Source organism: Notechis scutatus, chromosome 1, assembly GCF_049901735.1.
Source record: "Notechis scutatus isolate UNSWTSFEM ecotype Mainland chromosome 1, rNotScu1.2, whole genome shotgun sequence".
Taxonomy (NCBI): Eukaryota; Metazoa; Chordata; class Lepidosauria; order Squamata; family Elapidae; genus Notechis; species Notechis scutatus.
Window position 1 is genome coordinate 314,723,945 of NC_142009.1, and position 15,719 is coordinate 314,739,663.

General features: G+C 36.3%; 1 protein-coding gene across 9 annotated transcripts in view; it reads right to left on the reverse strand.

Annotated features, from left to right (window-relative positions):
* PCNX4 (pecanex 4) overlaps positions 1–15,719 on the reverse strand; it is a 44,252-nt gene that overhangs the window by 6,528 nt on the left and 22,005 nt on the right. The window contains exons 1-9 of one of the 9 annotated variants that reach the window (XM_087952331.1): positions 13,196–13,586; positions 11,289–11,408; positions 9,480–10,207; positions 9,083–9,262; positions 7,182–7,693; positions 6,592–6,692; positions 4,858–4,980; positions 3,030–3,393; positions 1,361–1,464 (exon numbers count right to left, since the gene is read on the reverse strand). In XM_087952331.1, the coding sequence (XP_087808457.1) occupies positions 1,361–1,464; positions 3,030–3,393; positions 4,858–4,980; positions 6,592–6,692; positions 7,182–7,693; positions 9,083–9,262; positions 9,480–10,171 (2,076 nt within the window). In that variant the 5' untranslated portion in view covers positions 10,172–10,207; positions 11,289–11,408; positions 13,196–13,586. Of the gene's footprint in view, positions 1–1,360; positions 1,465–3,029; positions 3,394–4,857; positions 4,981–6,591; positions 6,693–7,181; positions 7,694–9,082; positions 9,263–9,479; positions 10,208–11,182; positions 11,204–11,288; positions 11,409–12,525; positions 13,126–13,195; positions 13,590–15,719 lie in introns of those variants that run through there. The other 8 variants (XM_087952335.1, XM_026670177.2, XM_026670179.2 and 5 more) reach the window with 8 other exon arrangements.

The window sequence follows — 15,719 nt, forward strand, 5'->3', positions numbered from 1 at the left end:
GCCTTCCCGAGCTCCGTTTTCACTGGCAGAGAGCTTTGGCCACCTCCAACGTGAGTGACATTGAACTGGCCATGCCCACCCTGGCCACTCCCACCCTGGCCCCCTGAGGTCAAACACAACCCTGAAGCGGTCCTCAATGAAATCGAGTTTGACACCCCTGCCCTAATCTAAATCTATCCCTGACTTTCTAAAAATAAAAATACATCACAATTCTATATTATTATACACTAGCAACAATTAAAAGAATAGAGGAGCGGTAGAATATAGTGATAACAACTAAACAGGTAATTGTAACCACATCATAGCTATAAAGTGTTACAGGACTAGACTGGAATGATTGGGGCATAAGAATATTCAGGCAGGAATTCTTTTATTGCTATGAAGCACACTGGACCAGTTATTTTCTCAGAAAATCCTCTTTGTGATTATTACAGATAAGTGAGAAAGCAACATAAGCCTTTGGAGGAAGGAAGGATAAAAATGTAAAAAAACTGCAGCATGGAGTATTATGATTGGTCATAATGCCAGGGAATTTCTAGAAGCCTGGCATTCTGACCAATCAGCCATCAATAGACACAGAAACATTTACTACATCTATAGATTATGCAAAAGAGACAATCAACCAGCCCAAAAGAGAAAAAGACTCCATCACCTCTCTATGAGTGATCAGCACTCAGATCAGCATAGATCTGATGTTAACTTCAGACCAACATTCAAGTAAGCAATACCCCAATCAAGAAAGAGCCATCAGTAAACAGCCCAACCAAAGAATCTCTAAGACCAACCCCACACAGACAGGCAAGACACCAGAATATAAACTGACAGCAAACAGCACTCCTTACTAGCACTGATGATGTTACCTAGTTAGGGTAATGAAACATCTGCAAGAAAACAAGCAAGCTCAGAGAGCACCAAAGACCCCTCAGTATTATGATTAACTTTCTAATCTATCCAAGTTCTTATTGGATACTTGCTCCCATCACCCCATCTATCGGACTTTCATTCCTCCAAATACATACTGTATGCATTTGTTTGGGTATACATATGTTTTGGTATACTTTATTGTTTCTCTAGCCCAATGGGGGCACCATTCTGGCTAGTGTTTGAACATGGAATTTGAGAGAATTATGGGCTACTGTATATGTAGTCAGAAAATACAACAATCTTATATGGAAGCTAGTGAAAATGGCTGGTTTTGACTTAATAGAAAATTAAGTGGATCAAGTAAGCTTTTACTTTCAACTCTTCTCAGTTATATTAGGAAGCAGTTCGCATATATTGTACATTTAAGAAGTACTGTTATTTTTACTAATATGTAAAGTAACACAGAACAACACAGGCTTTTAAAAATACTACTTGCCTTGATATTAAGACAACAGTAAGTATAGCCTCTCTCTAAAACAAGGATCCATATTAATCTGTCTTGAAATCGGCACAAGTAGTGGGATCCAGGTGAACAGAAACCTTTGAAAACAAGAATCCCCAGATAAGGATTAGTTTTTACTCAAGGATACTTTGATCTACACCAGTGGTAGTCAACCTGGTCCCTACTGCCCACTAGTGGGCGTTCCAGCTTTCATGGTGGGCGGTAGGGGTTTTGTCCCCTACTTTATAAAACACGATTACTGTGGAACCGGTGGGCAGTTAGAAAATTTTATTACTAACAGAGATACAAAAGTGGGCGGTAGGTATAAAAAGGTTGACTACCCCTGATCTACACTGTCTACATTTGAATAAAAAATAATCATATAATGTAATAACACAAGTTGGAAAAATGGTATATAAACAAACTAGACTGCATTATGAATTCAGTTTAAATCTACTATGTGAAGCTTATTATAGATATGAACTCTAGATACATGGCTATTAACACAGCTTGCATTTTTTTTCAGGTATTTTACTGCTTAGAAATTTTAATAAGTGTGGTGGTTTTATAATACAAATAGAACCTTATAATGATAAAAACACTTTCTGAAATATCTCAATGACAAAAGAATTAGTGGCGTTTTGGTAACTACATCATTTTCAGGTATTCAGTTGGAATTTAATAAAGTTTTGCAATTTTTTGCAAAATATTAATTATAAATATATATTAAAGTAAAAACCCACTATTGTATATGTTAATTCTTTCTTTGATATACCTGTAGTCATTATTATTAAATTTATTTGCCACTAATCTCATAATTTGAAGCAACTCTAAATGGCTGAGATTAGGGATATATCAGTAATGAGTAAATTAGCAGTCATGCCCAAACTATCGCAGCTGAAAATCTTGAATTTCAGAATAGCCTAAAAATGAATTAAAGAAACCTGCCTTTATGTTATTAAAATTAAATAGCCTTTTTAGGACTGCTGAGAAAAAAAGAGTACATTCTCTTACTACCATTTTTATTTAAAAAAATCTTAATTCTACACTGTTGTCTAAATGGATAAAATATGCTCAGCATTAAAATATAACATGATACCCTGCTAAGAATACCTAGTCAAGAGTCCCTTTAAAGACCAGGTGGTTTTTAAAAAAATATAAAAAACATTTAAAAACATATAGGCCCTAATGATCAGGCTCCTTCTTTTATTGCTCTGGTTTGTTGTGGAAATTTCAAACATCTCTTTCTGCTCTCCCCAATCATTATAGAATCAAATCATCACCTACATTCAGTTGCATTATGGGGGCTAATGCTATCATTCAGTCAAATTACCCTTAAAATTTTGTTGTAGGTATTAAATTGGATAAGGGAATACATGTATGCTACCTTGAGCTCATGATACAGAGATCTGATATAATCTACAAGCAAACCAAAGCATCAAGTTGGTAGCATAGGAAGAAATTCTATTTTCATTTCTATGATACTGAAATCTCTCTCAGATTATTATAGCAGCAAATAATTTCCTACATCTATGAGAATATCATACAAGAGTCTGTATATCAGTCCTGCTGTGTCTAGAAACCTGCAGCAGATTCCTTTGCATTTGAGGACAAGTTCATGGATACTTAATCAGGTGGTCTCATGAGCAGAGTTTTATCTTACCTAACCTGCCTGTTGAGAATGCTGATTGCAATGCAGTCCTTAAACTTGGAATCATCTGTTGATAATATACAGCATCAGGACCTACACAGGCCATCATGCCCACAGGTCCTGGCCAGCTTCGGACTGGTCTTGGAAAGCCTATCAAAAATATTGGGAGACTAAAAAGTGATAGCAAAGGAGAAGAAAGCAATGAAGAGAGCACTATGATGGCCAATACAATTGGAAAGAAAACAATGTTCAGTGTAATCAGAGTAGCTGTGGATTTCCGGCGTTGTTTTTTTTCTGTCCACGATGTCAAGAGAACAGTAATGGCAAATTGCAATTTTGAAACAAACTGAAACAGCCGACTCCGAATAATTCCAACCTAATAAGAGAGAAATAGCAATAATGTATTTCCTTCATTTATATTGCTTCTTCATGGGATTTCATTTTTTCTAAAAAGCATTTGGAGTGTTCATGAAAGACTTTGAACTTTTATTAGTGTAGTGAAGCAAGCTCAAGTTTTCTGAACTTCAACTGAAAAATCTGAATTGATTTTGAAGGAAGGGTAGAAAGAAGAAATTAACTTCGCCAATGGAGAATGATGTGAGGTTGCTTTTGAAAAATCAGAAGGCTTTTCTCAGATTAGCTAAAATAGGCAAATCAGAACGTATGCCAGATGTCCTGCTTATATGTCACAAAGTTTAATTCGAAGTGAAAAGGTTTGAATAGTCTAACTCTAAAACTTGACCAAAACTGTTTCAGCTATGCACACCTACATGAATCTGCCCAATTTTAAAAATAATCTACTGGAGGCCTTGCTCAAGTGATCATGAAGAACAGGACAATTTCACTGATATTAGAATAATTACAAATATATTTGTAATTATTCAAGGCTTGTCACTAAATGGCAGATTTATTTTTCTCAGCAAACAACTTAAAACTTTACTACTTCATGTTTATTTCAAAATCTGAATGAAGTTCAACATTATACTAATGTCTCTTGGCTAGCACAACAAGATTTGTTCTTCCTTTCTATCCCTATAACCTGCAGCATGCTGTCAAAGTCTGTTCCAGAGAAGACTGCAAATTATTTTGGATTCTAGATGAAAATCATCTATCATCCAATTTAGCTAACAAAATCTACATTTGCTAATGAAAGGGACTTTGGAGATCTTTTAGTCCAACCCCCTGCTCAAGTAGGGAACTTTATAAAGGTAGTCCTTGACTTACAATAGGTCTTTTAGTGACCAAAGTTACAATGGCACTGAAAATAGTGACTTATGACCATTTTTCACACTTATGACTGTTCCAGTATCCCCATGGTTATGTGATTTACATTTGGATGCTTGACAACTGATCCATATTTATGACAGTTGCAGTCATAAGTCATGTGATCCCCTTTTGCCACTTTCTGGCAAGCAAAGTCAATGGGGAAACCAGATTCACTTAACAACCATGTTACCAATTTAACAACTGTGGTGATTTACTTAACAAATGTGACAAGAAAAATCGTAAAATGGGGTAAAACTCAGCAAATTTCTCACTTAGCAACATTAAATTTTGGGCTCAATTGTAGTCGTAAGTTGAGAACTACCTGTATCATTTCATACAAACGGTTTTCCAATCTGTTATTAAACACCTCCAGTGTTGGAGCACCCACAACTTCTGGAACCAAGTCTTAATGTATTAATGGACTGCATTCCACTGTTGTATTTTTTTTAAAAAATAGAGGATTTTTTATCCGGTAAGTTCTAGTGTAATTCCCTACCACCTTGGTTCTAGTCTGTTTCTCAAATAGGGATTCAACCTACATATAAGTAAAATATGATAAATAAAGGCATTTTACCAGCAAGAGTCTAATTCCTGTATCAATGCTTCTGTTCCACCAGAGATCAGTAGTGAACACCAGCAACTGCACTGCAGACACTACCACCATATCCAACAGAGCATGCTCTGTATCCTGCCACACCTAAAACAAGTATTTTTGCAGTTTCATCATACAGATATAAAATACACTTTACAGTTCAAGTCCATTGTTCTGTTTTTTCAGAACAATAAACAAGATTGCATAAAGCCCACTGGCCTCTCCATGATCTTGCATCCCATGCAAGCCCAGGCATCAAAGCAAACAATGGAATGGGTGTGTGTTTGTGTGTGTAATAATATTACTTTATGATTTTTTTCCCATTTTACCACATTTTATGGTCTTCATTGCAATTTCTAACTTGTGGAAATACATGATGCTCCATATTCTTAATGAAAAAATAAGAGCATACTTGAGAATAAATGAAATATGTAGGAAATTTGCAGACATAGAATTACATAAGAGTCTCCCTGGGTTTGATTTCTGATAGTTTCAAGGATATTTCCACTGAATTTTTTTCATGGACATATTAATTACCATATTTTTCAGACTATAAGACGGACTGGACCATAAGACAGACCTAGGTTTAGAGGAGGAAAACAAGAAAAAGGACTCCACGGGTCCCATTTTTGCCCTCCCCAGCATTGGAGGCCTCTAGACACCAAAAACGGAACCATTTTTGGCCTGCAGAGTGCTTCTGGACGCCAGGGAGGGCAAAAATGGGACACGCAGAGGACTCAGGAGGCCAAAAACAGGCCTGTATTCGCTCTATAAGTCACACAGACATTTCCACCCACTTTTTTTTTTGGGTGGGGGGGGAAAGTGTGTCTCTATAGTTTGAAAAATATGATATAATATCATAGGACTTTGGCTTATTCCAATACAGGTAGTACTCGGTTAACAATTGTAATTAGGACTGGGAACTTTGTCACTAAGCAATGTGATAGTGATGTCACAATGTGATGTCACACAACTGTGCTGACTTTCAATGGCAGTTCTGGTACTTCCTTCTGTTGTTTTTTTGGTGCAATGCCACATGATTGCTAATTGCAACCACCTGCCAGTTTCCTCATTAACTTTACTTGTGGGAAGCCAACAGTGAAAGTTGACCACAAGATGCTTAGCACTGTTGTAACTTTGAATTGTTTCGGGACAAATGTTCATTAACTGAAGGGTTCCTGTATGCTTTTAAATTTCTCAATCTAACTAACAGCCATTAAAATCATAGGTGGTTTACCTATGCAAATACTAATTAGAATGACCCTTTCTAAAATCCAAATTTAGCTAGGTTTCACCTATGTGTGGCTGCTTGCTGTGGTATGCATCTGAGTATGTTTCATTAAAACAGTAATTCACTGAGCTGGGTATAATGACTCTTGGTTGTTAATGGAATGTTATTGTATCAATATTTACCAAATGCTAAAAGATTCTATACACAGTTATTCTAAAAACATATCCTTACTTTTGTATTAATGTCAGAGGACAAAATGTGCCATGTTTGAGGTCAAGCAATGCTACCTAAAACCCTTTAACTAGAGATGCCTAAATTTAATACTGGTCCTAATAAACAGAAAAAACATTCTCCACAATTTCAGTTTCATGGAATCAAGTACTAATTTCTAATTAGAATAAATTCTCTTTTATTTAATAGGTTCAGTGGTTACATTGCAAGATGTTGGATTATTTTATAAAAAGCATGAAATACTTGAAATTTACCATTCTATAGCTTCTTGAAAGTCCAATGGAAATATATATGGATGAAAGATGATGTAGAGAATTGTCTATGGAAAGAAATGCTATCATAGCAAATGGTGACACTGAAATTACAGGAAAAAAAGATATATTGTTACATATTTGGTAACAATTTTCCTTTTCATGGTTAATAAATGAGAAGTCAGATGATCCAACATATTTTAAATAATTTTGTATTTTTCCATCAACTAGCATTGTCTAATGGCCGTATCATTTTCCCAGAATTTACATCAGAATTTACATCATCTGTTTGCATATGATAAATCCTGGGTGTATAACCTGTTCACCCCACCCCCCAAATGAAAGTTTGTAGGCAAACTTTCAACCTCTCCTGGACTAATAACCACTTTCAATGTTAGATTAAACTTAAAACAATTAAATTTTAAGGTGGGAAATCAATTTCAGAAACTACCATTTGGAAATAAGCTTTTACTCAGTTTCTGATCTGATCGTCACCACCTTCCCCTTGCTCTATTAGAAACACATTTCATAATTTCATAAGATGCATTTTACTCTTTGTGTACTTATATAAAAGAAGAAACTGAGATTCTTACCTAAAGTGAGCAAAATCTTTCTTAACATACCAATTTTCTTGAGGTTCTTTTCCTTCTTTCCGGATGCATTCATTGTCATTAGGTCTTTTGGATAAAAGGGATTTCGGAACAATCCAAACAAATACACTGTTTGAATCTCTCTGAGAATCCATAGAGCAAGAAGCAATACTATCAGTATGTAACTAATAACACCTTGTAGGCTAGTCTTGGAAAATGTCTGAAAACCAAGGAAAGAGTGCAATAAGCCAGCTTCCAGGAGAGCAAAAGTCAATACAATGAAATAGAACATTAATTCCTTCCATATAAATTGTGTTCTACAGGAAGATGCGTTTTTAAATTTGCTGGAAGCTAAACAGCTGATCATAAAGTTCTTGAAGGTTAATCCAATCTCATTTAGATTAAGACTTAGTATAAATCCACATCCAGTCATGAACAGAACCACACCAAGAGTGTTAGGGATGAAGTAAGATGCAATAGCTGTTCCCAAAGAAATGATAAACATTGCTAGCAGCCTGTAATAAGAAAAAAAATATTAATGTATATGAAAGAAAGAATTAATAGAAATAGTTCACCTATTTTCATTAACTTTTTCCCACTTAACTAAACCCACCACCAGAGCCAGTTTCTGAGAGAGATGGGCAGTTTATGATATATGAATATGCATATGAATATATATATATATGTATGTATGTATGTATGTATGTATGTATGTATGTATGTATGGCATTCGGCTTTGTTCGGGTATTTTCCCACGTCATTGTAGTTGTTCTTTTAAAGTTGTAGCAACGTTTCAGCAGAATCTCATCTGCCATCATCAGGCTTCTGTATTGTATCAATACAATATTCTGTATCAATACAGAAAATTCTGTATCAATACAGAAGCCTGATGATGGCAGATGAGATTCTGCTGAAACGTTGCTACAACTTTAAAAGAACTACAATGACGATGGAAAATACTCCGAACCAAGCCGAACACCATACATGTAAGTACCAGCGAAACTTAAGAAAACATACATACATATATATATACATACATATACATATACATATACATATACATACATACATACATACATACATACATACATGTATGTATGTATGTATGTATGTATGTATGTATGTATGTATATATATAACTTATCTTTCTGAGCAACAATATATATATGAAACAACTTATCTGAGAAACAATTTCTATTTCTATTAGATTCGGCCCATTATATATATATATAATGTGATGACATCATGCTATACAGTACTAAAGATACAGATTAAACAAAGGGCTGCAGGTTTAATATGTATTCAGAAGACATTCTTAGCAGCCCATATAAAATTCCACAATTGGAAAAAAAATCTGCATAACTCTTTATTCAAACAAGAATCCAAGTTACAGCATCTACAATATAAGACTTTTCAGCTTCTGCATGAACATAACCAGTTCTGATGAAATTTATACCCCACCGTGGTAATTGGTTTATCTATTCAACTGTTCTATTAGGAAGTAATCTACAGTCTAGGACTCAGGACTCAAGACAAGCTAAGATACTAATATTTATCTGAGAAGGTATATAAGGTCTCTAACTGAATTACTGTGCTTTATACAGAATCTCAGCACCTTTAATAATATTTTGTGGAAATTTCATCAGACAAATGAAGTGCTATGTTTATTCAGGCTGCTGTTTGTATAAGAGGCTAAATGATTTGTCTGTGTGGAGCATAACTATTGAAATAATCAGAAAATAAAATGTGGGCAATTTTACCTGATTTCATTAATGGATTATTCTGTCTCTCAATAATTATATGACTATGAACTGGTCATAGTCCATGAAAACTTATGCCAGAATAATTGTTGCTAAGATGCTTAACTATCTGAAAATACTGAAGTTATGTAAAATAATGTTTACCTTACATTACTTGACATAGGTGAGCCCCCTAGCCCAAGTTCCAACACTTGTTCCATTCCCCAGAGAAAAAGTGCATCCAATGGAGGCAGAATCCCCAAAGTCCATAAGAGAGGCAACGACAAAAATGTGATGTGCATAACCTGATTGACCAATTTTAAAGTTGCAACATCAGCAACAAATCTAAATGGAAGTAAAAAAGAATATTATTTCTGGAATGGAAAAAATGGAATGGAAAAAGATTCAATACGATTCTGCCCACATTTCACTGTATTATAAATAAATTCACTATCTATAAATAAGCCCAAGTCCATCAAACAAGTTAAGTTACAAAGATAGAATTAATATCTTTTTAAGAGCACAAGTCATTATTTTGCAGACAGTGTTTGTATGTTTTTACCTGTGAGCAAGATCCACTGCTATGAAGACAAAAATGTAGAATGGTCTCATAAGAGGAACAATTTCATAAGTGTCCAGTGCTTGATAAGAAGCAGTCTCTGAAGCAGTATTAACAATTAAGGAATATTCTCCAATACACACTGTCAACCATCCAAATATGAAGATCACCACAGTTGTTCCAATATTATCTCCGTACAAAGAAGCAATTCTGCTGGGCAGCAAATACCAAGTTCCTAAGCCACATAGTACTCCAGCAACAAGTGAGTGAAAAAACACATTAATTATATATTTTTTGCCTGGAATAATAAATTTGATTGTCTCAAAACCTATACAGCTAGAAAACTCCCACACATCTTCCTCTGTTAGTATATTGTGGACATGCATTCTTTCTACAGGTGCAGTTTTTTGCCTGGCATACAAGTTTATTCCTTGTACAATAATAGCTGCAACAAGCATTAGTCCTCCAGAAAGTGCTGCTGTGCAATAGTCTTGCAGAACATTTAACTGATATATAAGTGTCCCAATTCCACCTAGAATCCATGGTATCAAGAAGAGAAGAATCTGATTCAAATAGACGTAAGAAGGTGCACAGTATCCTAACTTAAATTGAGGGCCACCCAAAATGGTCTGTGGAAATCGCTTTAACAGGAATTCTTGCTTGTGGTCATTCAATAGGGGCACATCTGGGCCCATAATTATTTACTCAAATTTTGGCTGAATCTCATTTTTCTAAAGAGGAAAGAGAACAAAAAAGAAAACAATTTTACCAAAAGTGCATTTTTTTTCAAATATTGCCAATAAAGCAGTGTTATTTTTAGAAAACTGTGCATACATGCCTCACTTTAAATGTCAGAGCTTCTGTAATTCATTCTTTTAAAAAACTCAATGATCTCTATTATATTACTTCATCCCAAATCTATAGAATACAGAATAACAGAGTTGGAAGGGATGTTGGAAGTCTTCAAGTCCAACCCCCTGCCTAAGCAGGAGAGCCTATACCACTCTGGACAAATGGCTGTCCGATATGTTCTTGAAAATATCTAGTGATAGAGCACCACAACTTCTGAAGACAAGGCAATGAAATTAATCATTTCATTATTAATTATTCTCAATGTCAGAAAATTTCTCTTTAGTTCTAGGTTGAAATTCTCTTTGATAATGCAGAAAGAAGTTTCCATCAGTTGCTTTTTGTCTTGCCCCCATATGCTTTGCAGAGTAGATTGTTCTCTCCCTCTTAGTTACAGCCCCTCAAATATTGGAAGACAACTTATCATGTCACCCCAATCCTTCTTTTCATTGGATTAGACATAGCCAGTTCCCACAACATTTCTCATATATTTTAGCCTGCTTTTTTCAATCTACATTATGTGTCATATATTCTCAAGAACTGCCTTTTCTGTAGCAATAAAGTAAACACTATCAAGATAGCTACCCAATAAAATTTATTACTTTGTTCTAGCCCTATTTTTAATTGTCCCTGTTAGTAAAAAAGTGAAGTTCAATTCCCAAGCTTTCTACTATAATATTTAATAGGATTTATCTTATAAAACCCATAGAAATTAGAAATAAGACTTTCTTAATAAATGTTCTTCAGAATACTGGTTTTCATACCATGTAACAAGATAAATTTAAACCAGTATGATATTAAACTGACTCTCAAAAGGGAACACATACTATAAGTAATTTATCTCTCCCTCTCCATACCTCATTCCCTGCTAAATTTTCCATGAACTGTTTGATCCAGCAATCAGCAATATGACGCTCATGGACACGTAATGTGCCTTTCAAACCTTCTCTGAGGTTTACTGACCTGTCAGGTTCTTGTGTCTTATCCTGATTTGTGAAGCGTGAAATGTTTGAAATTTGAAATTGTTCAAGCTTGAAAAGAGCTGTTACGCCTTTATTGGAAATGCTCCGGTCCTGTTTTGAACTATTTTGAACGGGGTTGAAATAGCATCAGAATTCTGATAAGGCTAGAACAATCTACCTGAAAATAATTGTTTCAAGATGAAATGTTTGAAGCCCAAAATATTTCAAAATGTTTTACACATCTCTAATCCGGACTTGCTCTCCAATGCAACAGATCCTAGTATCCTGCACTACCTAATTTCATTTGTCCTACTGATCAACTAAGAAAATCTATTTGTCCTCCCTGTCAAGGAAGCAGTTGAAAATTACTTTTTCCAAAAGTAATAGCAACGAAACTATTTAACCTGAGCTGTTTTACCCTGCAGGAAGGGAGACTTACATGAGAACACTTTTTAAAATGTGAGCTCTTATGTACATGGCAGGGTGTAATATATAGTGGAATTGTAAACAGATCTATATATTAAAACTCTTTAGAGGGATTAAGTGAAACCATGATCTAGCATCTTAAAAAGTTGTGTTTTCTTTCTTAAGATAAACTTTTGGATCAAATTATATTGGCACAAGAAGGCTCACTAAATTTAGAGTTACTGTGATCTGGAAAGTATTTTTATTGTTAGAAGATCAGACTACATCTATTAATATATTTTCAGTTCTTCACTCAGTCATGGACCTCACAGAATCTAACAATTCTTTATAGTGAAGATAAAAGCACTTTTGACAAAAAGGCTGGGATATAAAATATATATGCTTATCTAATAGAACAGAAAAACACCAACACAATTAACTGTCTAGACAGCAAAATCAGTTACATATTAAATTATTTTGTACTTATATTGAAATAAGAAAGTGGGCTACTGGCATAGGCTTCAAAGATCATCTTCAATGTATGAGATTTGTAGCATACATCAGGGTAATATCTACATATGTAGGTTTGTGGAGATTTAAATATATACAGCACTCGCCAAAACCAACTTTTTGTTTATAGCACATATGTTGCCAACACGTGTGCATCAGTGCCATTCAGATATGCAGAAAGTGTGATTCATAGTTTTTATCATTGGCTTATACTGGGACATGAAACTCTACCTTAAAAGTACAACTCTGAAGAGCTGATTCCAGAAGTGGCAACACCACTTCGCTCTTTTTTCACATCCACAAACTCTCACTGACCACCTTACCTGTCTTTATATTTCAGAGTTGTTGCAACGACTTGCAGTCTGGCTGGGGCTTTCAGGCACATAATAAATGGTCAAAAGCTGCCAGTGGCCTAAAAATACACAGCAGCAACCATCCGGCTAAAAAAGAGCAGCTCAGTTCGCCTCTTCTCACTTGGCAACTGCAGGAGCCACAACAAACAAAAGGCTTCCCATCCCCCTTCCAGCGAATGCATAATTACGCAGACGAATAAATGCGCGTACACACACAAAAGGACACCGTCGCTTTCGGCGACCAGAAGGGAAATGCCCATTATGCCAGGGCTGCGCCAGAGCCAAACACCGTTGGCAAGCGAGCAGCACCTCCACACATACACCCCACCTCCCCCGTCTAGGTGCTTTGTGCTGCGGTGGAGCGGCGCGAGAGAAATGAGGAGGAGAAGGCCGAGCTTCTTCTAGGGAGGCGGGAAAGCGAGGCAGGTCGCCTCAGCGAGCGCCACTTTTCCTCTCAGCCGCCTCTCGAGGTTGGCTGGCCTGGCTCCGCGACTGCTCTCGCCCGCACCGCTTCTCCTCAAGGCTGACGCCATGTTTTTTTTCCCCCTCCTTCTCGCTTGCGGGAATAAAAGCGGGGCTGCAGAGAGAACCGGGAGAGGAACAGGGAGGTCGCGAGCGGGCGGCCGCCCTACCTACCTACCTGCGTCTTCCCCTTCTTCCCTCAACACAACCATGCCCTCCGCTCGCCCAGCTAAGCTCCGGCCTGCCCGCTCCCTCTGTAGGAGCGAGGAAGCGGCGTGGGAGGGTTTGCCTCGATGATGGCCCCGTTGTTCTCGGAAGGGGGAGAAAGGAGGTGGAAGCGCCGAGCGGGAAAACGTCTCCTTTGGCTGCCTTCAGCCGCCTTTCCCCTTTAGGCCCGCCGGGTCTAGGCGCTCGCTTTCCTACCGGAGAAATTCCAGAAATCCGGAACCCCGAGAAGGCGGCTGCGGCGCTTTGAAAGCTTCTTGCATTGCGGGTCCTTCAGATGCCACCTCAAATGTATGCCGCCTCAAATGTATGAGTCCGGCGGTCTCTACTCCTAGGAAGTGAATGGCAACCTGCAAGGTTGTGAAAAAGCATTTGACCTGTGGGGCAGTTTCTGACGTTTTGCGCATTTTTGTCCACTGAATGTTATCAGAGATCTACACAAAGAGGATCTGCACGAACATCACCCTTAAGTGCTTGTTTTAGTTCATAAACAAAGTTATGCGGCACATAGTGTGTTAGTGTGAAAAAGTAATTGCTCCGTTTAGATTCAGTAAATGTCTATGGAGATTCTCAGTCATCCAGGTCATGGTTGTCCTCAAAGGGCTTTTTCAAGAGGCAACTGGACTTTCTGGTTTTTGTTTGAAGACCTTTCACTTCTCATCCAAGAAGCTTCTTCAGCTTTAGATTCAGTAGTTTTATTTAATTTATGTGCTTCTCCGAGACCCTTTAGCTGGGGCGCCCAACTTTAGCTGCAGTAACTGAAACCCAAACACTCTGTAACTGGGATCAGTATCTCATATTGCAGTTGGACAGGCTGAACTCATACTGGGTGAAGGTGGTAGATCTCAGCATCTTTTCTGGATCTTCACAACTCTGTCTAACCCCGCCATCTGCTTTGGAATGGGAGTTCCCACGATCACTATTTTCTGGGACATATTTCACTTAACATCCACTTCATACATCCAATGTATGAGACAGTCCTGCCATGGACCACAGCATGCCATTCCGCCACCTCATCCTCCATTATCCCTCTGAGTCTGCCTTACTGTCCTGGCAATTAAAAAATAAAAGTGCAAAATAGTTTTAATATTGGAACCTTCTGACTATCATGAAGCAGTTAGTTAAAATTTTCGTCTGTGGGAAATATACCAATCACACTAGAGATAAACCTATTTAAAGTTTTTTTAAAAAAAAATTACAGAATTTAACATTACAGAAGCTTAAGGTTAAAAATGTTAAGTTTCAAAATGCAAACATTCAAAGAGGAAGAGGATAATTTCTGAGAATGTCTATTCTACCAAAGATGGCAATAAACCAGCTTTTTAAAAAATATACAAAAGAAAATGCAGTTCATAAGAGTATAGAAAATTGTACCATCTTGTGGTCTGTTTGGAACATTACATCCCACGAAATAGCTTTGGCACTAAGTCTCATTAAAGGGTATTTATTGGATGTGTCAAATTAATATTACATACTGCAAGACGTTTTTCAAGTGATATTGTATGGACTAAACCAGTGGTTAAGATATGTTTGGGTTGTTTGTCTTTCTGCATGACCTGCTTGCACTGCAGCCACAGCTGACTGATTCTTCTGCAGCTAAATTAAAAAGGCAGCAAAATTATCTGTCCTTCTAGATGGCTCTTCTCCAGTTGCCTCTCCAAATGAGTCAATGTTGATAGCTGCCTCCATCTAATTAGAAACTATAACTGTAGCCATGTCTCACAAAATGGGCATGATTTAGGCTATCAGATGTGAGCTGCAAAAATCTAGATTACAGGATGACAACAAAAAGACAAAGTAAGTGAAATTTGATGCTATCTTTGCATCTCTGATCTGGTAGTATTACTTGGAATTACAAAATTTTAGAAGTTGAAAATACCTCCAGGTAGGGTACTTGCAACTACAATTCTGACTTGCCATATAGTCAACAATGAATTAATTTTCATCTCCATAGATTTGAAAACCATTTATTGCATTTTATTTCTCTTCTTCAAGCTAGAAATATCTACTTTTATCTATTGCTTCTTGAAGAATGTAATTTCCAGGCATAATTTTTCCCAGTTTATTCTTGAGGCTCACTCCAATCTTACAATATGGCAGTCAAAATTGGCAATTATGGTCTGTAAATTAATTCAGGTTTCCTCCCCCCAAAATATATATATATATATATATATATATATATATATATATATATATATATATATATATATATATATATATATATATATATATATATATATATATATATATATATATATATATATATATATATGCTATTGTAGTGCATGAAACCAATTTTAAGATTATAATATATATGCATATATTATTTCTGGAAAATAATGTTCCTTTGCCATTGGAAATTTGAGAAATACTTATTTCTATCTGAGTATCAAGATTACAGTTTACAGTTTAATTTAGCTGCTGTAGAAAATTTAATTGGATTAATACGTTGAATCACAGTTTAAAGCTGTGATTAG